The 26,638-nt window shown below is 45.0% G+C and overlaps 1 protein-coding gene across 5 annotated transcripts in view; it reads left to right on the forward strand.

Annotated features, from left to right (window-relative positions):
- Positions 1–26,638, forward strand: part of CA10 (carbonic anhydrase 10) — a 387,612-nt gene that overhangs the window by 330,493 nt on the left and 30,481 nt on the right. For all 5 annotated transcript variants that reach the window (XM_079799226.1, XM_079799227.1, XM_079799229.1 and 2 more), the window contains one exon: positions 25,382–25,477. In XM_079799226.1, coding sequence (XP_079655352.1) covers positions 25,382–25,477 — 96 coding nt within the window. The remainder of the gene's footprint in view (positions 1–25,381; positions 25,478–26,638) is intronic.

A 26,638-nucleotide genomic window follows, 5' to 3' on the forward strand; every position in this document is an offset into this window, starting at 1 on the left:
TCCTCACTCCTCCCACCTCTTCCCCTTCCTGCCTCCCCGGGAGCGCCAGCACAGCACAGAGGAACTCTCCGGAGGAGGGTGAGGAGGAAGCGGCACCAGAGCGTGCAGGGCTTGCCACCACCACCGCCACTGCACAGGCTGCCTGAGCGAGCCTGCAGCGTGCCAGCAGCCAGGAGAAGGAAGGCCTATTCTTGCACGAATCTTCGTGCATTGGGCTTCTAGTATAAAATAAGAATAATGATAACCAATATCATACATTACTATTAATAATGCTTCTCATTTCATCTTAACAGCAGCCTAAGAGGTAACAATGAGTAGTATTCCCATTTTACAGACAAGAAAGTAAAGCTTTGAGAGGTTTAGTGCTAAAACAGGTCAGTGGTACAAACCATGGTTCAAAACAGTTTAGAGCAATGCAAAGGTCTCCAGACTCTTGGATTTGTATGAATCAATGTATTAGTTATCCATTTCTGCATAACAAATTATCCCAAAATGTAGTGGGTTAAAACAATAAACATTCATTATCTCATAGAGTGTCCATGGGTCAGGAACCTGGGGACTGGCTTAGCTGGGTTGTTCTGACGAGGGTTCTCCCAAGAGGCTGCAGTCACATGTCAGCCGGGCCTGCAGTCATCTGCAGGCTCAACTGGCATAGGGAATCCAGTTCCCAAGATGATGCACACATATGGATGATGAGTTGGTGCTAGCTGGTGGCTGGAGGCCTCAGTTTCTCACCACACACCCTCCTCCATAGGGCTTCTTGAGTGTCCTCGAGACATCGCAGCTTTTTCCCCAAGGCGAGTGACTCAAGAGTGACCTGAGAGGAAGCTGTGATATTTTATCTTGTAGACTCAGAAGTCACACACTGTCATTTACTCAATATCCTGTTAATTTCACAGTTCAACCCTATTCAATGTGAGAGCAGGGCTTCAGAAGTCAGGATAATTAGCTTGGATTTTATTCCACCTGGGATGGAAGCCATCAGAGTTTTTTAAGCAGGGGTGTGACACAGCCTGATTTTAATTTTAAGATCACTTTGGCTACCAGAGGGAGAATGGATTAGAGAGAAACCAAATGTAAGCAAAGATTTGCGATGGTCCAGGCTAGACTTGATGGTAGGGTGATGCTGGATATTTTCAAATTAGTCTTGAAGAATTTGCTGCGGATTAGATGTAGGTACTGAGAAAGGAGAGAAAAACAAGAATAGAGCTTAGATATGCGGCTTGAGCAGAAGACTGGCAAAGGCCCAGTGTGAAGTTGAGGGAATATTCAAGTTCGTTTGGCCATCTTAAGTTTGAGGCACCAATTACACATCCAGGGAAGAGGTTAAGTAGAAAATTGGGTAGAGAAGTCTAGAGCAGTAGTTCTCAAACATGGCTGCACATTGGAATCACCTGTCGAGTTAAAATTGATCTCTGGGTCCCACCCCCAGAGGTGCTGCCTAATTGGTCTATGGTATGGTCTGTATATAGGGACATTTTTTACTGTCCCACAGATAATTCTAATGTGTAGGAAACTTTGAGACCTGCTGATTTCCAGGGGAAGGTAAACTGGAGATTAACTTTGGGTGTCATCAGCATATAGCTGATAACTTAGAGCCAAGGGACTGATTGAGATTCTCTGGAGAGCCGGTGAAACTGGAGAAGTGAAGGCCAAGGTCCAATCCCTGGGACTCCCCCAAACCCTGAGTTACCCTCGAGTTTGGAGGTTGGGCAGAGCGGCAAGAAAGGAGCTGAGAAGCAGCAGCCAGCTCCTGACTCATAGAAGGGACATCAGGCCACTCCTCCTCTGTGGAGCATCGGGTGCCTGTAAGGCAGGTGCTAACCTGGCCATCTCCTCCCTCTGACTTGTCTGGGGTGCTTTCCCAGCACTGGAGACCAGCTTCCCCAGCCTCTCTGTCAGCTCTTTGGCTGCTGCTCAGGGCTGTTACTAGTCCCTGGTCAGTGCAATGCAAACCAATTCATTTAGCAGCTGTTCCTCCTTCTGAGTGTTTGTTCCAAGACATATTATTCCACATTTGTCCGCATTAAACTGTATTTTATCACCCATTATGCCAAGTCCTTCAATGATCTGGGCCCCTCTGCGTTTGATTGCAAAGCTCAGTGATTTGTGGTGCCTGCAAAAGCTGTCATTTGCAGATTTGAAATCCTTCTTGCAGGGCCATTAGGGGGTTATTAGCATCAATAACGTGGCTTCACAGAGACAGAAAGAGACAGGAGGGACATGAGGGGGGAGGGGCTCTTTGCCTGGAAGATACTGTGACCCTAGCTCACCTTCCTCCTCTCCCCCCATTCAGGGCTTCCCCTTCTGTCCTGACACCCACACTAAGAGTGTCTCCAGTGATTTGCAGACTCCAGCTCGAACTTCTCACGTCACCCTCCCTGGCATCCGTAGCCTCCAGAAATCTCAATAATTTAATAAACTGCTCATACCAGCATGCCTCCAGCTATCTCTAATCAAGCTGACTGTGTTGTCCAACCATCCCTGGCCTAATTGTAAAGGACATTTCTGGAGATCAAACATATATTTGCATTTCCAGCTTGCAAGCCTCCATGCAATTTTATCTGGTAAACAACTTGTCAGGCCTGACACCCTCCTGTGATTCACCTTTGACCTGCACATGAGACCTAAAAGGATGCTGAAGGGGGCATTGCCTGTCTTAACTTTCGCAGTCAGGAATTCAAGACTAAAGGTGGTGGGTCAGAAACAGGACCCCAACCCCCTCATCCCTCCCACCTCCCATCCCTGGTGCCTGGGAATTTTTTTTTCTGCTCCTCTTAATGAGATTTTATTTCATTATTTTCAGCTTACCCTTTTTTTATATTCTAAGGCATCATAAATCCTTCTTGGAGGCCTGAGAAATAATTAACTACAGAACCTATTTCTTTTCTTCACAAATACTTGGAGAGTACCTGCTCTGGGCCTGGTGGTGAGGCCTGATGTGCAGGGGATACATAAGCATGAATGAGTTTCCAGTCCAGTGAGGAGCCAATAATGCTAGTGAGGACCATGGAGCTTTAAAGGTAGCTTTTACATACTCTCTTCTGAAGTCTGCTCCCCCAGCTCCTTTCCTCCCCCGATGCCCACCATAGAGACTCTTCTGTTCAGCCTGGGCAACACCATCTCCCACCCCAGGGCCTTTGGGAATGAGTGGGCAGGTACTGGGGTGGTCACAGTGACTAGGCAGGGAGGCTGGTATTTAGTACCTGCAGGACGCTAGATGCTCTGCGATGCTTGGGACCACTCACATATCAACAGCACCCCACTGATAAACATGGAAAGAAGGGGTGTGTTAATTTCCTACGGCTGCTCTAACACATGACCACAAACTTACCGGCTTACAACAACACTCATTTACTGTCTTACAGTTCTAGTGGTCAGAAGTCCAAAATAGATTTTATGAAGGTCAGGCCCGGCCAGTGTGGCTTGGTGGTTGAGCATCAACCTAGGAACCAGGAGGTCGAGGTTCGCTTCCCAGTCAGGGCAGATGCCTGGGGTTGCAAGATTGATCCCCAGTAGGATGTGTGCAGGATTCTCAATGATTCTCTCTCATCATTATGTTTCTGTCTCTCTATCTTACTCTCCCTTTCTCTCCAAAATCAATCAAAATATATTTAAAAATAAAGTAAAATTAGATAAATAAGTAAATACATACATACATACATACATACATACATACATACATACATACATAAAACGGAGGTCGGGGGAGGGCTGTGCCCCTTCTGGAGACCTAGAGAAGAATCCATCTTCAAAGCCAGCAAACAGCCTGCCAAATCTTGCTCACACTGGATCACTCCAGTCTCTGCCTCCAGCATCACATCTGCTTCTCTATTCTCCTCCCTCCCTCCTTCATTTACAAGAACCATGCGATTCCATTGAGCTCACGCAGATGATCCAAGCTAATGTGCTCATCTCAGGATCCTTCCCTTAATCGCATCTGCAAAGTCCCTTTTTGTAAGGTAACATATTTGCAGACTCCAGAGGACAGAACACAGACAGCTTTGGGGACCATTATTTTACTTGTGACAGTGGGGGACAAATGTTTAGGGGCACTGACAGCCTCAGCCACTAGAGGGTGACCTCACACGATGCAGGCAACACTCCATTATCTGCTACAGTGGTGGCTGGTTAATTCAGTTATCCCAATGCTGTGATACCAGGAGTTCCAGACCACACATACAGATGCCGTTGGAGGGAGCCTGCATGGAGTAGCAGCCTTTGATAGGGCGCACTATTCATGCCTTGTTTCACCTGTCAATAAGTGTGAATGTCTTGTTCTCACGTTGACCACACAATGGGAAGTGATCCAAAGGTGAGAAAGAAAGTTTAGACCTTGACAAAAGACCTACACAAAATAGGAACTGGTTATACAGATAATTGGGCATCGACTTAATCAGGACTCCACAATATTATCACCGAACAGACGGCTTTTCCATTTGCAAAACTCTTTCACATCCATTATCTCATTCGCTCCACACAGTGAATTCGGAGGCAGTTGGAGCAAGCATTATTTTTTTTATTACCATTTTACAGATGAAAAAACTGTGACCAGGAGAGCTTTAGTAACTCGCCCAAGGTCACGGAGCTAATAAACTCCAGTGAGTGTGTAACTCAAGTCCTTGGACTCCCATCAGAGATTTTGTCCTCTCCACCACACTGACTCTCAAAGCTCCAAGCAGCTGTTATGCAGAGCAGAGACTAATGGTAAGCCCATCGCATCTGAGTCTTTTTCGGACTGTCATTTCTAAGGAGGCAGCATGAAGCCATGACAAGGGTTTAGAATTAGGGGTCAGGCAAAGCCCACTTTCCACATCGGTAACTTAGGGATGGTACATGATAGTTGACTGCTGTGTTTTCCAAACTAGCCTGATCTTTAGAACCCCCTGAGGTGATGGTTAACAATATAGATTTTCCTGTTTCCCCAGAGAATCAGTGCGGAAGGTCTAAGGGTGGGACTCAAATCTCTGGGTTTGTAATAAGCAGGCCTGGTGGTTCTTCTATGCAGGAAATGTGGAGAGCATTGGTCCACAGGATTTTGTGTGAACGAAATGAGGTGATGTATTTATCAAGCGCCTGGCCCAGAGCGGCCCTTTGTAAACGTTGGGTTACCTCTCTTCTCCCACCTTCATCAGGGGGCGTTCTGTCTGTCATTTCTTTACTTTTGATTATTGGTGTTAAGAAGACAAGCTCCTGTTTCCAATGACAAAATTCCAGAGCTTTATCATTGAGAATATGGCCCTGGGTAGGCGGGGGGTGGGGGGCAGGCTGGAGGGGAAGGAGGGCGGGTGATAACGCCTTTGGGTGGTGGCAGTAACTGATCAGGTAAGGGAGAATCCACTAAGTCTGTTGAATTCCTTTGAATAACTGTGTTTCACCACCCGCTTCCGCTTTTATGCAGTGAGCAGGAGTACTAGTAACTAGCCCAATGCATTTATTTTACTCAGCTGCTGATTTATAAAACCCACCTTTTGCCTTGAGCTCTGCGTGCATTGCACTCAGATAAACAATACTCCCCACATCATCAGTCTTGGCACCAGCCCACATCCCCTGAGATGAATCCGGTCTCCCCGCAGTGGGAAGGGGAACTGCTGTTTCACCAGCCCGGGCCCAGCTTGCAGAGAACACCGGCATAAACCACCCAGCTCTCACCTTCTCAGACCAGTTGTCCCACCACGTGGTTTCTAGAGACCCAATGGCAGGCCCTGCCTGGGAAATGAATGGCCCCTTGGTGGCCAGAGTTTCAAGAACCTTCTTCCCCAGATGGGACTCTACAGAACAGGTTGTCCACCCCTGGAGAACAAGGGCATGCCTTGTCCCTGTCTGTCCCCAGGACCAGTGCAGCACCCTGAGTTAAAACATGGTATGTTGTGGTATGAATAGGCCATAGAGTTGGGAGGTTTATGGTCCGAATTTTTGCGTAGGCAAAAAAAAAAAAAAAAATCCCACATTTCTCCCTTCATCAGAAACAACTGCCGCTTATTTTTCTCTTCCCTTCAACCAGTAGTTCCCAACCAAGGGCAGTTTTACCTTCCAGGAGACAGCTTTGGTTGTCATGACCCGGGGTTGCTGCTGGCATCTAGGATGTAGATGCCAAGGATGCTGCTAAACACCCTACAATGTACAGGGCTGCCCCACAACAAAGAATTATGCAGCCCCAAATGTCAATTCTGTACTGCCATGTGCCACGCTTGGCCAAGATTGGTTTCCCTCTAATTGCCCACTGGCCTATAATAGCAGAAAGCAGTTTGTCTCATCGAAGCAAAGAGAGAAAGAAACACACTTATACTGGGCACCACTAAGGGCCCTAATATTGTGCTAAGCACAGATTATCTTGATCAACCCTTACGAAAAGTCCTTCACCATACCCATTTCACAGGTCAGGAGACTGAGGTTAAGAACATTTAAATCCATTGCCAGGAAGAGACAAAGCCAGAACCATACCCAGCCCTTCCTGACTCCAAAGCCAGCCAGCCAGCCACTGTGCAGATTAAGGCTAAAGAGTGGCTGTGGGTAAAGCGTAGTGATGGGCCTTTACCCACCCCAAATCGTATCTTTCATAGGCACCATAAATATCTCCCAAAACATAGATTTTCTTTGGATTTGCATGTTTCCCTGGCATTCTGGCTCTCCTGGAATCGGCCGGGGCGAGGGGGTGGGGGGTTGGGGGGGGACGGGGGGCGCACGGTGGTAGAAGCCTTTCAGTCTATGTTATGCGTTAGCATCAATATACCCTCCTGCCTGGTCTCCATTCATCAGTATTTAAGCAGGTGCATTCCCTTCATCCAGCCTCTCATTCCTCAGCGCATGCTCATTCTGTACCATAGAGGAGTCCCCAGCCTGACTTTAACAGGGGTGCCACTGGCTTTGAGGAGAAGCTATTTGATATTGCCCAGAACTACGGTCCTCTGCTTCTCCCTGCAAATCCTTTTAACAGCCCAACCCCTGGACAGTAAATCTCAGCATATGTTCCCCATTCACTGTGGCACCCCAGCCTAATACGTGTCCAAACACTCCCTGGGGCACAGTGTCACTCCCCAACTTTGAGAACCAGTGGGTCCCCAACCCTCAGTCACATTTAATTAATGCTATGCCTGGGCTTCGGCGTTGCTCAGACATACATAGGTAGTTCGCCATCCACATGCCCAGCTGGTTTCATCCAGAGTTGGGAACAGGACTTCTTTGTGGGGGGCTGTTGCTCTTTCCCATTCAGAGGGAAGCTTTGAGGAGGCTTCTATATGGACATTCCACACACCGGCCTGGTTTGTTCATGGTTTTAAGCCTAAAATACGCTTTCACATCCCAGGTTGTTCCCACTTCCAAGACTTTATACCTATTGGGTTTCCTTCTTCCCCAGAGGCTGTCGTTCAGTGCCTACCCACTGGTCAAGATACCCCCTTCCTCTGGGAGGTCTCCCCTGATTAACCCAGCAGGATGTTATCTCTCTTTCTCTCCTGAAACCCCTTATTATTTTACACCAGGGGTAGACAAGTTTTTCCTGTAAAGGGACAGAGAATACATATTTTAGGTTTTGCTGGCTATGTGGTTCCGATTTCTACAACTCAACTCCGCCTTTGTAGGGAGCAGTCAGTCATAGATAATATGAAAGGAATGGGTATGTCTGTGTTCCAGTGAAACTTTATTTCTGGACACTAAATTTTTATATCATTCTCATGAAATAGAATTCTTTTTTTTTTTTTTTTCATTTAAAAATGTATAACCCGCCCTGGTTGTTATAACTCAGCTTGTTGGGCATCACCCCATGCACCTAAAGGTTGCCGGTTTGATTCCCAGTCAGGGCACATGCCCGGGTTTGAGCTCAAGCTCCTCCAGTGGGGGGCGTGTAGGAGGTGGGAGAGACAGAGAGGGAGAAAGACAACTAGAATAGGTCCATAAACAGGGCGTGGACAACTTCGGCCCCTCTGGTCTCCTGTCTCGAGACGTGCATCATCCAAGTGCTCTGTCCTGGGAACTCTTTAACTCAGTGCCGGGCACAGGTAAGTGCTCAATTTAACACGCAGGAAACCAGCTTGGCAGTTCCTCAAAAGGTTAAACAAATAATTACCATATGACCCAGCAATTCTGCTCCTTTGTATATACCCTCAGAATTGAAAATAGGTACTCCAACAAACACTTGTGCACACGTGTTCATAAACCCCACTTTTATAGCCCTGTTTAATTTTTTTTTGTGCTGAAACCCCCAATAACCAGCCATCACCAACTTACCATTACTACGTAGGATGGCTACAAATGATCACAGTGTTTTATGTCCCTATGAGACATCTGTGGAACCTTCTAAAAAAGCAGAGTATTCCCATAGGAGTGTGTATCACGTGTGAATGTCATGGAAAAAAATTTTAGAACCACTGGTCCAGACAGTTGGGAGATTTAAAGAGTTATAGGTCCCACTCGCATTGCTCGGCCACGCAGGAATCATAACAATCATGCTAATTATTCCTGCAAACCCCGTGGGAGGTCAGGCAGACTGTGCTTACACCCGGGAAGTAAGCCAGGGATTCCCTCCCAGCAGCTGCCTCCACAGCAGTGACCTCTGCAAAGCTACCTTCCTCACCTCCTTGCCTCTCCAGAGCACATCTTTTATGAAGGAACCCGCAGCCTCCTCCAGATGGCTCTCGGCTTACTTAAGGGAACTGGGGGGCCAAAAGGCTGTGAGCCGAAGATGAAACGGGAGTCGTGTTAATTCCATGTTAATGACAGCAGAGCAATTTTCTTACAGGAAATAACGAGTTACCTTAATCATTTTAAGTAGTTATTAGCCGCAGCCTGAAAAGGATGGCTATGCTTATCACAATACACGCACAAAGGAAATGAAGACATGAATAACGAGACCTTAAACAGATTTCTGGCGTCTTCCTTCTGGGGAGTATTAAATGGTATTAATCTTTTTAACTGACTTCAATCCTGAGACCAGAGCCATGTGAGAAAATGTTAAGTGAACTGCTGGAAATAGAGGTGGTCCCGCCAGATTTATTGGGCCAATTTACCAACAGCAGAAGTGTGCCCCACTGCTGTGAAGAAGGCCATAGAGAAGAAAGAATGACAGGGAGATGTATGGATTAATTAATAAAATGCAGATAATAGCATCTTTCCCAATATTAACACTTCTTCAGAGGCTGCTCTATCTCTGTCCCTGGGAAAGAAAAAAAAGGTACAATTATACTGTTTGTTGTTTCATCCCACACCACCCCTCCCCAAGATAACGATCCGAGTTTGGAAAAGGAATAAAACTCAGGCAACTTCTCCGCACTACAGCCACACAATAGTAAAAAAACTACAAAAGAAGAAGAAAAGTGCTTGTACAAGGGTTTTACAGTTTCCAGACATGTCGAGTCATTTCTTTCCTGAGTAAGAGGACGCTCTTTCTTCCCTGTGACCAATTCTGCAAAGTCATCCATATCCACAAAGTGTATTTAGTGCCTGTGATGTGACAGAGGCTATGCTAGACCCTGGGAAACAATTTCTGTAAGCCACAGTCCTGCCTTCCAGCAGCTCTCATTCTAGGCGGGAGGTGCTCCTATGAACAATAATGGCAACGTGGAGCCGTAAAGGCCTTCAGAGAGGTATGTTGTAGATGTGACGGTGGCGCAGAGGAACACATGAGCGCTTCCACCTGGTAGGTAAAGACTGAGTAGGGTTTTGAAGGATGAGTAGGAGTTTGCCAGTTGGACACAGGGGTAAAGGACATTTCAGGTAGAGGGAAAGGCATATTCCAAGGCACAAATGTGCAAACGGTCAGGTCTGTACAGGAAGTAGCAGTGACTTGGCATGGCTGGCATGGATAGTTTGATGGGAAAGTGAAAGGGGGAGGTGGAGTACATGAAGGACTCTCAGGTGATAAGAAAGAGCTGGGGTGCCACAGGAGTGTTCCCTAAGCGGGGGGGGGGGGGGGGGGGGGGGAGGTGTTAAATGTTTAAACTGCTAACCTAAAAATGAAAGGTCTTTCGAAGTGAGAGGCAACAAGCATGTATTGAGATCAATAAGAATAGCTATTCTGGAATCATTAATTCAGGCAGAAGTCCAAATAACGTTTCTATTAGGAGACAGAAAGCAATGGATATTTCTGATAAGGGGAAGGGGAACAATTACATCAATAGAAGAAAGGTATTTTTAGTGGAGCAGATAACATAACATAGTGATGTTAATTCTCAACCATGTTTTTAAGTTTCAGCCCCGGAGCCATATCGGATCTCTTGTTATCTTTGCACACCGTTCTTTGGGAAACGAGGTTGCTTAGGCTATTTTGCCCTGCTCTTAACATTCCAAGAGTTGAGGTGCATGGCATGCCAGGCAGTTCCTTGGCATGGCAGCTCTGGCTCCTTTTTAAAGCGGCTCTGTTTACCTTATGGTTTGCAAAACTTAGAGTCATCACACGGACCGGTGTGCGGAGGCTGGACTGGCGGGACAGGAGGCTGGAAGCAGCAGGGCCAGTTAGGAAGCTATGACGTGATCCAGGTAAGATTAGGCAAGGCTTAATCTGAACTGAAGTTGTGGCTTCGGGAATGAAGAGGAAGGGGACAGTTGCTGGAGCCCTCAGAAAGATTACTGGAATCCGCAGGACTTAGTGGCTGATAGACTCCCAGGAATAAAGGAGACAAGAGCCTTCCTAGGTGCCCATGCTTACAAATGCAGTGCCGGGCGGATGACATTGTTGGAGGGGATGCCAGAGGACCCGATCTGAGGGAAGTTAAGGTGGTGGGATCACAAGTGTGGCTTTGGGATAGGCTGAGATTTGAAGCATAAAATTCCCTGTGAGAGCGCGTCTCCCTTGCCTAGACACAGTGATCGGCCACAGACAGTGGGGCGGCTGCGTGGGATTGCCGCGGGTCAGCGCTGTACCTCTGCCATCTGGGACTTCAGAGACCTGCTCTCCAAATGCCACAGAAGGCGAATGAGCACAAGAGGCTCCGGGGCTGGGACTAGGAGGCTGCGTTTGTTCCTCGCTGCTCTTCCCTGCTCTCCATGTGGGGACCTAGAAAGCCAAGAATGGCCCTTTCGGGCACCCATCCAATTCCACGGGCCTTAAGGCCATGACCTGTTCAACTCAGAATGAGCAGCAAGAGAGGTGTGTGTTTTGTGTCAGTCCAAGATGGAATTAAAGAGTCTCTGTCTCTGGGACAGGCATAAGGACATACCTCAGGACAACTGAGGTGGTTGGGGGTCCCCCCACCCACTCCCCAGGCCTCCTCACCTGCAGAGTTCACGGAACTCTCCCCTCTCCCCCGCCTCCTGAAAAGAGCCAGCCCTTGGGAACTCACTTTAGCTATTGAGGGACAAGATGGGAGGGCAAGGCGTCTGGCCTGGTGGAAGTCATTTCTGTTCAGTTCAGCTCCACTGGGCAGAGCTGGGCGAATAGCCCTGGCGTGGGAATCGGGACATGAGCTTTATCTGGGAATTGGGACATGAGCTTTATCTGGTTTCCTGCAGGATATCTGGGGTCCACTTTCATTTTGGCTTCTCATCAAGAGCCAGGTTCTGGAATTAGGCTCTTGGGTTCAAATTCTAGCTGTTCAACTAATTAGCAGAGTGAGATATTGGGCAAGCTACTTCATTTCTTTAAGCCTTGCTTCCCCATGACTCTAGAAAGGGGGATGATGAAAATGTTACCTGACTTCATAGGGCATCCTTTGGGAGAATCAAAGAAGATAATGCTTGTAAAACACAAAGAAGATAATGGCATGGCATTAATTGCAGGGCATGTAGTAGGAAACCAGTAAATGTTAGCTCTATTACCATAGTGAGGGCAAGGGTCCCCCAACCCAGGTGTTAGTTACCCCTGTAAGTAAAAACATTGTAAAACAATGACTTAAACAATGGGCTGCTAATGGACTTTACAGCTCCCACAAACACTAGGCATCGAGCCATCTTCTTCATGTTGGTGGTGATGATGGTGTTAGTAGTGGGTGTGTTTGTGTGTGTGTGTAAGTGTATGTGTGTTTGGGAGAAGAGGTAAAAAAAAGAAGTGGGGTAGAGGGGTAAACTAAGATTCTTGAGTACATATGTACCTAGTACATATCTGGCATGTGCTGTGTATTGTACATGCATAAATTTATATAATCCTTTGCTAATAAATTGAACAAGTGGAAAAATAAGTAAGCCCATTCATTGGCATTCATCCTCTCTTTCTGCTTCTTCAGTGTGGTATCTTTGTGACTCCCTCTCTCCCCTGTGGCAGGTAAGAACCCTGAACTAGATCTCATTATCCTCTGGCATTTGGCTTCAGTTTGACTTGCAATGATAGGCCAGAACCGATGTGGCCATTCCTGGGTCATTCAAATTAATTCTTGACATATTGCTTTTGTTCTTTTCCACATAAGTATTGGGCCTTTCTTGGCATTTTTTTGCCCTTTATTTCCAATAATTGGGTGACTTGTATCTAATTTCTTGGAATAAGCTAATACTTTTCTATGTTTGCCAAAAGTTGTTTTGCACTCTACTCATCTTTTGTAATCTTCCTGAAGACTTTTTCTGATTTTTTTGGAAGCCTGTTTGAGGATCCCCCATTCCCTGTGTTCTGGATTGATATGTTGTTTTTTTATTTTCTTTTTTTTTAAAGGAACAAAATCACTAAATAATTTGTAGTGCCTTTTATGATAAAAATTTATAGGCAGATATTCAATTATTTGTTAAACACTGTAGCATGAGGTATGTTATTTAATTTGAGTGATCTGGTCCCAGGGTTTGCAATCGGTGGCTCACTGAGAACCTGGGCAGTTACAGGAAGGGCAATAGTGGGAGGAAATTGGCAGGCAGCTGGCATTGTGATTCCTGGAAGAGTCAGACATCACAGTGAGCAAATGTGCTCTGGTAAAGAGTCTCTATAGTTTTTGGTTGAGTGATCTGTACCAAATGCAAACTGATGTTATCACCATCCTATCCCCCTTCAATACACACCCTCTCCTTCACCTTGAAACTTATGATTATTTTCCATTGTTCTTATGATCAAGGCATAGTTCTTAACCAAGGTCTCCAAGCCTGGGTATGGCTTGGTCCCTACTTTTTTCTCTCAGGTCATCTTACCTTCATCCCCCTTACAGCTTTTTCTTCTTATACATGCCTGCATAATGCTACATGTACTTCCTTCTGCCTCTAAGATCTTCCCTCTTTTCATCACCTCATGCCCAGTACAGTGCCTGGAGCATGGGAGGCACAAATAAGTGCTTATTGAAAGAATCAATGAATTGAAGACATGGGAGTCGAGTCTCAAGTTTGGGATATTGTTGTTTTTTTTGTTTGGGTTTGATTTGGTTTGGCCTAAACACTGTCGAATGGAGAAAACAGAGGTCACAAACTGGCAGCCAGGATGCCCAGAAACTAAGCTACACACATGTATTCTTTGGCCTTGATCCCTGCCTAGCCACCTTCTCTCACCTATACAACCTGCCCAGCCCCTGTCGTCATTCCATTTGCAACCCCAGGCTTAAACATCCTGTCCACTGAAGCTTTAATTTAAATATTTGGTTTCAATTCAAGGCAATTCAAGTGACTTGAATGGAAACTCAGGAGGCAACACCCTATATACCCCCCACCAGTATGTGTTTATTTTTTAGAAGAATTACAAACCCTGCCCTTAAAATCTCATGCTTTCCGCCGAAACCGGTTTGGCTCAGTGGATAGAGCGTCAGCCTGCGGACTGAAAGGTCCCAGGTTCGATTCCGGTCAAGGGCATGTACCTTGGTTGCGGGCACATCCCCAGTAGGGGGGGTGCAAGAGGCAGCTGATCGATGTTTCTCTCTCATCGATGTTTCTAACTCTCTATCCCTCTCTCTTCCTCTCTGTAAAGAATCAATAAAATATTTTTAAAAAAAAATCTCATGCTTTCCAAAGACTTCTAGGTCTGAAAGGGCGTAAGGAGAGCCTCACTCAACTATCCTGGCAGAACTGCCCTTTAAGATCCAGTCCCTTTGACTGACAGCTTGGGGCTCTTTCTACTCCTCTTCCCCAGAGTCAATCCACCATGGATGGTGTTTGTGTATATTTAATGGCTTTGAAAGTATGTATTTCTGGTCATTAACTATCACACTTTAGGCAATTAATGTGTGCAGAATCAAGCCTACTTTTATGAACGTTTTATCCAAATTGCTCTGCAGCTTGATTTACAAGAGGACAGAAATCCCTCATCTCTTACCTAATAGATGCTGTGTTTATATTTCCATTAATATGACAGTTTGAAGGGTACTCGTCAAGAGTGTCCCTTCTGAATTAACAACAACTGAACATGGGGCTTTAGCAACTGAATATGGGGTGTGTGAGGATTTAATCTTTCCTTCCTCCGTGGTGGGTGTTCATGGCCTCTGCAGAAAGCAGACGTGACGGAATAATACATTGTAAAAGTCATAATAGAGTTTCTTGCTTATAGAGTTGGAGTCTACGAAAAATGAGGGCTGTTACTCTTGGTCCAGTGGTTCCTCTGTTCTGGTCTGAGAACCTGCAGTGACAGGTTCTGCCTCTGGAATTTGCCTAATTTAACCTCTGCTATTCCCTCCAAAGGGGTCTCACTATTCTTCAGATGAGTTGGTTTTTTTCTTCTAAAGAGGTCACCCAAGTAGCCCCCCACCCCAGCTACTCCCACCAGAATACCTGTATGATTTATTTATTGGAGTTACAAAAAAAACTGAGTATTGAGTAAGCCAATTTTAAGGAGGAGGAGGAGGAGGAGGAGGAGGAGGAGGAGGAGGAGGAGGAGGAGAATAGGAAGAAAAATATTTTTTATTATACATATATAGCATTACAGTTTATAAAGAGTTTTATACATGTCTTTGTTCATTCAAGTAATTAAGTACTTGGAATATACCAGGCATCGAGCTGCATGGTGAAAATATAACCGGATGTATATCCACTGTCTTTTCAAATCCTTCCCAGAGCCTAGAAGGCACAAGTGTTTGGCCTCATGTTTCAGATCAGGAAACTGAAAGATACTAGGTGATTGCCTGAGTTCACTAAACAAACAAGGAACAGAGCTTGGACTCAGGTCTAGAACTTGAGTTTCTAAGGCCCTCAAACAAGTCAGTAGCACACAGCTGCTTCTTATTAAAAGAGGAGTTGGGTTTCTACTCTGTTTCTCTGTGATTTGAGTTTAGCTAATCCTGGGATGGACTATGAAGTGTAGCAAAGAAAAGCTTTCTCGGTCAGCCTTTGACTTTCACTGATTGCAGGATACCTATTAATGGCCATTGCCCCTGGATATTTGACAAATCACATGTCTCTTCAGTTTAGTTATTTCCAAATGACTATAAGGGGATAAAAACCTACATGGTCCCCTGAAATGTCATTCATGTTGCACTCTGGGATCCACGTTGCACTATTGGTGCCAGCCTCTAGCGATGGAGAATGAAGTGTTCAGGACCTTTCTCGGCCTCTCATGGACATGCTTGGGTCCAGATTATCATGTGATCATTTGGAGGCTACCTTCCTTGTTCATGGCATAGATCACACCTCAGGCACAGACATCCCAAGCATCATATTGAAGCATTGAATTTTTTTCCTCCTAAGTACAATTCAAAACTGAAGTCATTTAAACCTGAATCATAAAACAGAAGTAACTTACTAACAGTTTCCAATGAGTCTAAGAGATGCAAGAAGTAGCCATCACGTCAGTGAAGTCAGATGTTAAAGCCGTGTTCTCCGGCTGAAGTAAGAAGTAATTCCACTGAAATGGGTGTGAATTGGGTATAGATGTAACTTAAGTATGGGTGGTCCCTACTGAGTTGTTCGTGATTCTTTTTCCCTACCTCTTTCAACTAAATCACATTGGAAGATTTTTTTTCAATGTTGACTTACTCTTGATTCCTGATATGAACTCTACTTGATTGTAATGAAATAATAAAAAGAAAAATATATAAAATAATAAGGTAATAAAAAAACAACTTTTAACCACAATCGTGTTGCTTTTCATTAGCTCATATTCACTTGGGCTTCTTGGATATATGATTTAAGAGACATTGGCTTAGTTGCCCCTTAAAAGTCTTCTGGAACATACTAATAAACTCATCATGACCAAGCTTCTTTGTGGGGAGTAGAAGTAGGGAAAGGATTCTTGCCTTAACCAGAGGAACGGTATTGCATGACACCTCTGCAGTGATTTAGAACAAAGTGAGCCTTCGTTAATACTATGTATATGGGCTCTGAATTACTTATTCAATGAGCATTTAACAAAAGTGACCTGAACACAGCAGAACAGTGGTTTTCACCCAGCGGGGTGATCATGAGGCGAGGAGAGACAGTGCACAGGTAGTCTGAGACCATGTGTTCTGTACATCTACTGTTTTCATAGCATGAACTACACAGAGAAAAGACTGGAAAAAATCTTCTTGGCAATCCAGACAATAAGATAAAGTAAGATACAACCGTGAGTGGTAAGCAGACCCTGTCCTCAAGAAATATGATCGAGACGTGCTTCAGCCTGGCTCTGCTGTTACCCATGGAACGAACAAGCCGCTCATCCTCTCGTTTCCTTTATCTGAGCCCCAGCAGCCAGACATCCCACATAGTAATAATCACCACGGCCACTTAACGAGCGCTTGCTTTGTGCCAGGCCCTGCGTCTGAATCCTGCTTCATCTCATTTATGCACTTTAGCTCACTTATATGTTTTAGCTCTTTTAATCATTCCAAGAAGGCTTTGATGATTATGTCGCAGTCACAATTCTACATGTGAAGAAATCGAGGCTCTAAGAGACTAAATAACCCAGGACATTTGGCTGCAGAGCCAGTGAAGGATCTTCATCCGTGCCCTTCACAGGGAGGAGTCTGAGGTCATGGGAGTGTGGGGAGGCAGTGGGTGAATGCAGAGAAAGAGGGCAGGAGCAATGACGTCTGGGTTGCAGGATGCCAGTAAGGCAGAGAGTTAATTAAAGTTGCCAGGGTTCAAAAAGTGCCCACAGATTCCCCGCCATCATGGCACAATGGTTGAGCATCAACTCATGAGCCAGGAGGTCACAGTTGGATCCCCAGTCAGGGCACATGCCTAGGTTGCAGTTAGGTCCCCAATAGGGGGTGAGCAGGTAGCAGCTGATGGGTGATTCTCACTCATCATTGCTGTTTCTATCTCTCTCTCCCTCTCCCTTCCTCTCTCTGAAATTAATAAAAAAAACATTTAAATTTTTTTTTTAAGTGTGCACAGAGCTCCCCTTTAAATCCTGGCAGTTAGCAGCCACTGCTCAGAAGTCACACCTGAGAGGATCAAACCTCATTGCAGGAGGCATGTCTTGCTCTGGTTTTCAGCAGGATCACAGGAAGAAAGTTAGACTTCTAGAAGCATCTATTTCAAAATGTTCCAGAAAAAAAAGAAAAACACATCAGGGGACATCCTTACTCAGTAGTTCTTGATAAAGGTGTGAGAAATAGGTTTCCTTAGAGGAGAGAACTCTCTAGAAGATTCTTGGCCTATGGTTTGTTTTTTGAAAACTTTTCAAGTCCAGAAACCGATAAGGAGGAAATATGTTCAATCTTTACATCATAGAAGGAAATATAAGGAACATTTGGTGTGTGCCTTTTATATGTGTGGTCCTGTCACCCCATCTATTTCACTTGCTTGATTGTACCCTGCCTAGTTCCTGGAAGACTGTGTGATGGATCATCTCATTTCATCCCCAGACGATCCTTAGATTCATCCCCACTTTACAGATGAAGAGACTGAGGCACAGAGGGGCTAAGCAGCTAGCCTGAAGTTCCTTGGACAGAAGAGACTAGACTCAGAGTCTTGCCTTTTCCAGCATTATCCTGCACCTAAACTCATCACTCCACACATGTGCAAACCTCCGTGCAACTTGGAGAAAAGCGCCATGCGTGAAAATCCAAGTTTCATCTTCTGGGGGGAAAAATACCATATTTCACTCTGGTTTTCTAGGTTGCTGTAATAGCTGGACCACATTTGGGGGTCTTCAGTCAATGCAATTATAGGCGCTTCTTTATTTTAAACCACAATTGCATTCCATGTCTTAAAATGCAGGAACTCATCAGTCACCAGGCAGACCAGTGATAATTGCCAAACCTTAGGCTGGCAATGTGGCGGTTAGTACATTATCAAACCGAGTTCTTCTCTGCAGAACTCTCTGTGAGCTCTTGCACTTAAAGACAAACTTGTTAATGACTTTCTATAAATAAGTTCTAGTTTATAATTATTGTTCCTGCAACAGCTGCTGAAATGTAACCTCCCCTTCACCTTTTCTTTTCCTCTTTACTTTCTTGTGGGAAGAAAACATTTGCACACAGGAAAGTGGGCCGGGCTCCCTGTTCGGCTGTGTGACCTGGGAAGAGTTGCTTAGACTCTCTGTGCCTTCCTTTCACCCTTTGCCTATTTCAGGAACAAGTAGGGTAGTATGGGTGAGCTCCTCGAGGATATGGACTATGTAGCATTTGTCTCTGGGCTCCTGGGGTCTAGCACATGATGGGCACTTGGGACTTGTGTGTTGACTGGAAATAAACTCACTTGAGTTGACTATGCCTTGAAAAGTTTAAAGGGCTGTAGAAATATGACATTGTAATCACTATCATTTAAACCAGTGGTTCTCAACCTTTCTAATGCCGCGACCCTTTAATACAGTTCCTCATGTTGTGGTGACCCCCAACCATAAAATTATTTTCGTTGCTACTTCATAACTGTAATTTTGCTACTGTTAATGAATCGTAATGTAAATATCTGTGTTTTCTGATGGTCTTAGGTGACCCTGCTAGCAGGTCTAAGACCATCGGAAAACACAGATATTTACATTATGATTCATAACAGTAGCAAAATTACAGTTAAGAAGTAGCAACGAAAATAATTTTATGGTTGGGGGTCACCACAACATGAGGAACTGTATTAAAGGGTCGTGGCATTAGAAAGGTTGAGAACCACTGATTTAAACGAAAGAAGAGATTAATACCTAGAGTCTTTCAACATGTGCTTCTTCCTATCACTTTAGAACACGTTCTAGAAAATGAATGCCCCTGAAGTTTTTTATTCATCTCTCAAATTTAACTACAGACTGCCACCTGTTTTGTAAATAAAGTTTTATTGGAACCCAGCCACACCCATTCTTTCATATTTTGTCTATGGCTGCTTTCATACACAAGCAGAATTGAATAGGTGTGACAGAGACCATACATATAGCCCACAAGGCTGAAAATATAGGGTGTCCCAAAAAATGTATACACACTTTAACAGCTGATAACCCACTTAATTGTCACTCCTTTTCAGATCTAACTGATTTGAAATAATGGGTGAAGCCAGACTAAGCTTGGAACAAAGAAAATTTATCCTAAAGTGCCACTGGACTTTTTTTTATGAGGATACATAAAAGATAAAGTTTATGGTACAAAACTGGCAACAGTCATGAACTGAGGGCAAACAAATACTGAACGAAATGATTTTTGATGTTTGCGATTCCATTGCTTCACGTTATTATGGTAGCAGTGCCTGGACCAGAACAGTTATCAGATTGAAAACAGGTGTTGACAAAAAAAAAAATTATTTGTTTCTGTAGATTCTTTTAAATTTTGAAAATGAACTACATGTTAATAAACACTGACTTTATAATAATTCAAAGTGTGTATACTTTTTTTTCAGGGGGGGGGGCACCCTGTATGTACTATCAGACTCTTTACAGAAAAGCCTGCTGCCCTGTGAATTATAAGGATGTGTTTCTCTTTATAAGCTCTGACTTCATCCAGTGCCTAGAATGTACATGTCTGAACAGGACAAGACAAATGGAAAAAATACCCAGCTTATGAACAGCTAACACCTTCCTTAAGTTTCTTTGGGGAACAGACTTAGAGTGAGGACCCAGAAGAAGGGCTGCATATTCCTAATCCCTATGCCTGTAGGAACTGAAGGCTCTATCTCTACTGCTCATATAATAAATTATAGACAATAAAAACAATTTATATATATATATATATATATATATATATATATATATATATGCCTAAGTGACCAGCTGACTGCCCAGTAGCTATGACACCCACTTACCACCAAGGGGCAGATGCTCAATGCAGGAGCAGAAACTACAGGCATGGAAACATGGAACAGACTGATGAATCTCAGAGGGGAGTGGGGGAGGGAGGGTGGGAAGAGATCTTATTTGCATACTAGAGGCCCAGTGTACAGATTCGTGCACCGGTGGGGTCCCTCGGCCTGGCCTGCAGGGATCGGGCCAAAACTGGCTCTCTGACATCCCCTGAGGGGTCCTGGATTGCGAGAGGGCGCAAGCCAGACTGAAGGAACCCCACCGATGCACGAGTCCGTGCACCAGGCCTCTAGTAGCTAAATACTGAATGACTACTACATGCCAGTCCCTGGGCTAAATTCTTTATATATTCTGTCTCATAAAATCATCCCCACAATTCTATGAGGTATTTAGTATTAATTTTCCTATTGATAAAGGAGAGGTCTGCCTTGCCCAATGGTATCCAATGGTGAAGCCAGGCTTTGCAATCCACGTAGCTCAGTGAGACATTTAGTTTCTGGGCTCCCATTAGAGATACCCTTCAGGATTCCAGGCTGTTCCCTTACCAGCTCAGCCAAGCACCTTGCTCTCCCTGCTGCTCAGGGCATTACATTTTGTCTTATTATTGACAACCAGTATGGCTTCATTTCTACCTTGCTACACTAATATGTGCCAGGTACTGTGCTGGGTGTTGGGGACATCCTAGGGACCAATCAGAAACAGTTTTGGGGCATTGGAGATATCATGGGGCCAATCAGAAACAGTTTTTGTGTGGATGAAGCTAAAAGTCTAGTGAAAGCAATGGACATTAATCAGTCACACAATAAATGTTGAAGTAAAAGCGTGATCTGTGTTTCAAAGAAGAAAGGCGCAGGATGCCCTGAGAGTGGGTTACGGGGATCTCTCTCAAGAGGTGACCCTTAAGCTCAGATCTACAGGAGTTCATAAATTAGTCAGGTGCAGGGGAGGGAAGGGTGTTCTAAGCAGAGGGAACAGCATATGCACAGGCTCTAGGAAAGGAGGGAGCATGGTGTGTAAGGGAGACTGAAAGAAGGTCACTGTGGCCAGAGCACATAGAACAAGGAGACTTGGTTGGAAAAGGGGGGGCGGGGGGAGGGGAGTCACACAAGGCTTGTGCTCAGATTGGTGCAATGGGAAGTGACGGGGGTGTTTAAGCAGGGGTGGGTAAGGTGGTGGCCTTGTGGCTCCGAAGGCCGCATGTGGTCCTCTGATACAAGACTCTCTTTCTCGAGCTCACTAAGGGACTTCAGCTAATGGAGCATCATACTGAGAAAGACGAACTAAGGTGTGCACATCAGGGTCTGAACACACAGCTGGTCTCCCTGCCGAGGGGTGAGGGGTGAGCGAGCAGCAATCTGGCACCCCCTGGGAGTCACCTCACTGCCACAAAGTGAAAATGTTCTGTGAGGCCTTCACGCCAGAGGCTGCTCCCAGCCTAACTGGTGACAAGAACAGCTTGCTGTCGACTCAGAAGCTTGCTTGCAGCAGGTTGGCTCATTGGGTGAAGATGAATACTTATCTTTTAACTTGAAACCTGTGTTCCTTGTCACCAAAGACCGATCTTTGTCAGGGTCCACACTTCAGTTCTAGGACACAGAGAAAGCTTCGCCTTTGATCCTGAGAGAATTCTAGGCATATGGTAAACACAATTCTCCATCACCCTTAGACTGGAATCCAGACCCCCTAGCTTAGCCTGCCAGGCTCTCTGTGGTCTGGTCCTACCTCCCTGTTTGACTTCAAATCAGACCACACTCCCTCACTTAGTCGTTGCTCACTAAACATTGAATGAATGGATCTAGGAATGATTACATGATCTTGGGCAAGACACAGCCCTTCTCTGATCTCAGTTTCTTCATTTTTTAAAAGAATTGGCTGGCCTGGGTTTTCTCTAAGGCCCCTTCTAGAATGGAGACTATGCCCTGAGAGAGATGTAGAATTAGGATTCATTCAGCAAACACTTGCCAACATCTCCTTTTAAGCCAAGTCCCATGACAGATACTAGGGATATGATGATGGAGATCCCTGCCCTTGAGATGTGTATTCAAAATTAGAGATAGGTCCTTGTAAAGGACTGAGGTGAGGCAGTGTGTTCTGGGATGAGAACGCAAGGTGTGAGCTAGTGCCACACAATGTAGAGTCACCTCAGGTCACGCAGAACGTGGATACAGAGAAAGACCTGAATCACGGTGTCCGCCACATCTGAGCACCATGAAAAGACCAAAATTATGACATTTCTTCCTCTAAGGCAGCCATTTCTCAGTCTTGCATTTTCAGAAAGCTTCTCTAGGAGTACACCCATCTAAATTGATAAAGAGTCAAGATTGAAAAATAATTTCCAGTCATCCGGGTTTAGCTCTTCCACATGTAATTCCAGCTAGACTAGCAGAAGTCCTTGGGGTGTCTCTTTAATGAATCGCTAAACTTGGTGTTTCATCAGCATGTCATCATGAACCCCGAAGAGTTTGCTCTTGTGAGCAGTATCAACATTGTCCCTCTCCCTGCAGTCTTTTTTTTTTTTTTTAATGTATTTTATTGATTTTTTTTATAGAAAGGAAGGGAGAGGGCTAGAGAGTCAGAAACATCAATGAGAGAAACATCGATCAGCTGCCTCCTGCTCACCTCCCACTGGGGATGTGCCCGCAACCAAGGTACATGCCCTTGACGGGAATCGAACCTGGGACCTTTCAGTCCACAGGCCGACACTCTATCCACTGAGCCAAACCAGTTAGGGCTCCCTGCAGTCTTAGTTGCTTCACGCACTTGCTCAGATGGTCAAACATTCACTAATTGATCCCCTATTTCCTGTCAAACACCCGGATTACCTTGAGTAAGCCCCCAGTTGGGGTCAATAAAACTGCAGTTTAATGCTTAGCCAAATTATTCAACATTCTGCCTTTGGAAGGTTTGGATTTTAAAATATTACCTATAACTGGCAAGAAGTAATCCGCAGACATCACTTTTAGAACCCAGCTGCCAATGTAATACTCTGCCTAGCCTCTGTGTGTGGCTGTTCCCCAAGCCCAATTTAAGGGCAGGACAAGCAGCGACCTCCTTCCCCCAGACCCACCCGCACCCAGGCACCTTGTGAGGGGTTGGTGGGTATTGGGTTGGCACCACTCTACCTGGCTGGGGAGGAACAAAGGCAACAGCTACTGGCAGTGTGGTTGCCCCGACAAGACCTGGGAGACAGGTGGAGGGGAAGCAGCACCTTTTCCCAGTGACGCCCAGCTGTTGGTGCGTGAACTGGTGCAAGTCCTCAAGCGTCTTTCCGTCTTGCCCTTGATGCCAAAGTTGTGCTCTGACAGGTGGGAACCAGAAATCTGGCCATAGCCAAGCTGCCTTCTGGAGTCTTCTGGATAATTTTTCTTCTTTCCCCTCCATTTGGATGCCTTTTATTTTGTTTTCTGGTCTAATTTTTCTGGCTGTGACTTCTGGTACTATATTGAATAGAAGTGGCAACAGTGGGTATCCTTGCCTTGTATTGGATCTTAGAGGAAACTTTTTCAGTTCTTCCCCATTGGTTATGATGATAGCTGTGGGTTTTTCAGGTATTACCTCTATCGTGTTAAGTTCCTCTGTGCCTTTTTAAAATAGTTTTTATCGTGAATAAATAGTGAGTTTTGTCAAATAATTTTTGAGGTTATGTATTTTTTATCGTTATTCTGTTAATATGGTGTATCACATTGTTTTGTATATATTGAACCATCCTTGCATCCCAGGAATAAATCCCACTTGGTCATGGTGTATAATCCTTTTAATGTGCTGTTGAATTCGGTTTGCTAGTATTTTATTGAAGATTGTTGTATCTGTATTCATTAGGAATGCTGGCCTATAGTTTTCTTGAAGTATCTTTGTCTGGCTTTGATATCAGGATGATGCTGGCCTCATAAAATGAGTTTGGAAGTATACTTCTTCTTCTTTTTTTTTTTTTGAAGAGTTTAAGGAGGATTGGTATGAATTCTTCTTTGAATGTTTGGTAAAAGTCACCTGTGGAGCTATCTGGTCCAGCTTTTCTTTATTGGAAGTTTTTTTTATGACTACTTCAATCTCCATATTTGTGTTCGTTTGTTAGGATTCTATTTTTTCTTGATTCAGTCTAGGTAGGTTATACATTTCTAGGGGTTTACCCAAATATTTTAAGCCCTACATGTGTATGTATGTGTGTGATTTAGAAGCACACAAAAAATCTAGAAAAATAAATTCTAAAGTGTTGAAAGTCATATTGTTTGAGCTAGGATTAGACAAAGGTAGAGGAGGGGGGCCTATCACTTTTTTTCTTCTCTATTTTTTTACTTTTTTATAAAAATGATACATCTGTACTGTTTAAAAATCTATTTTAAAACCACAGCCCTGTCCTAGCTGGTTTGGCTCAGTGGATAGAGCGTCAGCCTGTGGACCAAAGGGTCCCAGGTTCTATTCTGGTCAAGGGCATGTACCTCGGTTGCAGGCTCCTCCCTGGCCCGGGCCCTGATTGGAGGCAACCAATCAATGTATTTCTCTCACATCGATGTTTTTCTCTGTCTTTCCCTCTCTCCTCCACTCTCCCTAAAAATCAATGGAAAAATATTCTCATATGAGGACTAATAAAAAAATTTTTTAATAAAAAATAAAACCACAGCCCTAAGATGAGTCCAAGGAGAGATAATCATACCCATTTTTCAGAGGAAACAAGTGAGTCCCACGGAGGTGGGGTATTAGTCATGTGGCTCAAAATTGGGGGGAGGGGGATTCATGTGACTATATACGTATGCTGTGTTACACAGTTTTTTTAAAGAAGAGGTTTTTTTAAAAAAAATTAGGTAACAGAGGGAAAACCTATTTTACTGGAACACAGTTCCAGGACTCCCTTTGCCCCCAGACTGCTGTTGCACAAGGTCCCAACAGGCACATTGCTGATCTTCTTGGAAGGAGGAAGAAGTTGAGTCCCTCACAGTCAGATGACCTGGGCAGGCTGGTGCATTGGGAGCCTAAGCCATCAGCTCTGTCTCCATCAGGACCTGGCCGCTCCTTGCTCGCCCAGCAGCCTGAGGAGGATTTACTCGCTGCCAGTGGCAGCTGTCGGTGCAGGACGTGGGCCCCTGCAGGGCAGTTCCGCTCCTAATAAGGGAAATTCACTTTATATGCACTTTAGGGGAAATGTCCTGAGATGGAGCCAGAGCCAGATGGGCACTGAGCTGAGGAACGGCATGATTGTTACCAGAAAACATTTGCAAATGTGGATGGGTATTTTTGTATATGTGTGCATATGTGTGTGTGCGTGCCTTTTACCCACACACATCTCCTCGAAATCCCTTCAGTTACAATACTGTCTTTCCAGTTGTTCTACAATATACCCTTATGTTAGGTGGACATGCTGTGCCTCACACATTTTAATGCTACACTGTTGTTCTTATTATTGTTTCTCCCTCCTTCCAGGTGCAGCTCATCCACTATAACCATGAGTTGTATACAAATGTCACAGAAGCTGCAAAGAGCCCGAATGGATTGGTGGTAGTTTCTATATTTATAAAAGTAAGTGTCTTGCATTCCTTTATTCTTCTCCCCTTGCCATTTCTACCACAATCAGGATATCTTTCCACAGTCTGCTGGATGTTAGCCATAGCACAAAGGGTGGTGTGCGTGCCCAAGAAAACCTGCAGGGTGGTGATTTGACATCCACAGGATTTATGAAGAATTGGGTCCCTCTCAGCGAGACGCAAACATGATGGGTCCCATTTCACAGCACCAGGGCCTGTCCTAGAGAACAAAAACAGTGCTGGATCCCGGTGCCACCTTATGCAGAAAAATCAGAACCAAGTAATAGGAGGGGAGGGGGTAGCTCACTGACACCCACAGGATTAAAGCCCTGCTCATCCTTTGGAAAAAGAGATGCATGTGAATGTCCCTCCCCTTGGGCGCTGCACTAAACAGCTCCCTCCAGCTTCCCCACTATGGCTCTGGGCATCATCTTCCTCCCTCGCTCCCTCCCTCTTTCCCTTCCTCCCTCCTGAAGAAAACTAAGCAAAGATCACCAGTGCTGACTTTCTGACACTCTAGGGAGGCGCCACATCTTCCTAGCAGTCAACAACAACAACAAATCTCCTACAAGCCAGTTCTAATTTGTTAAAAGGTAATTGCCATTAACATTTTTGACAGATGGAGAGAGAAAACAGGTATGCAAATTTAAAGGAAGAAAGAAACAAAGAAATTGTCTTTTCCATTGGTGGTGGGGGGCGGGGGGAGGAAAAAAAGCAATGTGTGGCATTTCCAAAAGTTGGCCGTCACTGTGCCAACCCCTTGGGAAGTTTTGGCCAGATCGTTAGAGGAGGCGCCCCAATCTGAACTTGGAATCTGATGAAGATGATCCAGCGTTTGCTACTCTGGGCTCTGAACAGAGTTCTGGTGATGACATAGCATTGCTCAGAAGAATGGGCATGGGGGCACCCCAGGTACCACTCCCTCGTGCCCCCTGAAAGCATCACCCTCTGCAACAGGCACTTCACCTGCCTGGTCCTCCCTCTCAAGACTCCATGCCTCCCCTTAATTCCTTGCCTCCCCTTACTTCCTCTCCCTCCCTTCCTGGGTGATTGACAGCAAACTACTCCCTACCCCCTGCTTAAAATCCTTTGGTCCTTCATAAACCTCATGGATGTAAAATCACCACCCCCCGGTTTTCTTGGGCACACACACCAC

Source organism: Cnephaeus nilssonii, assembly GCF_951640355.1.
Source record: "Cnephaeus nilssonii genome assembly, chromosome: 19".
NCBI lineage: Eukaryota > Metazoa > Chordata > Mammalia > Chiroptera > Vespertilionidae > Cnephaeus > Cnephaeus nilssonii.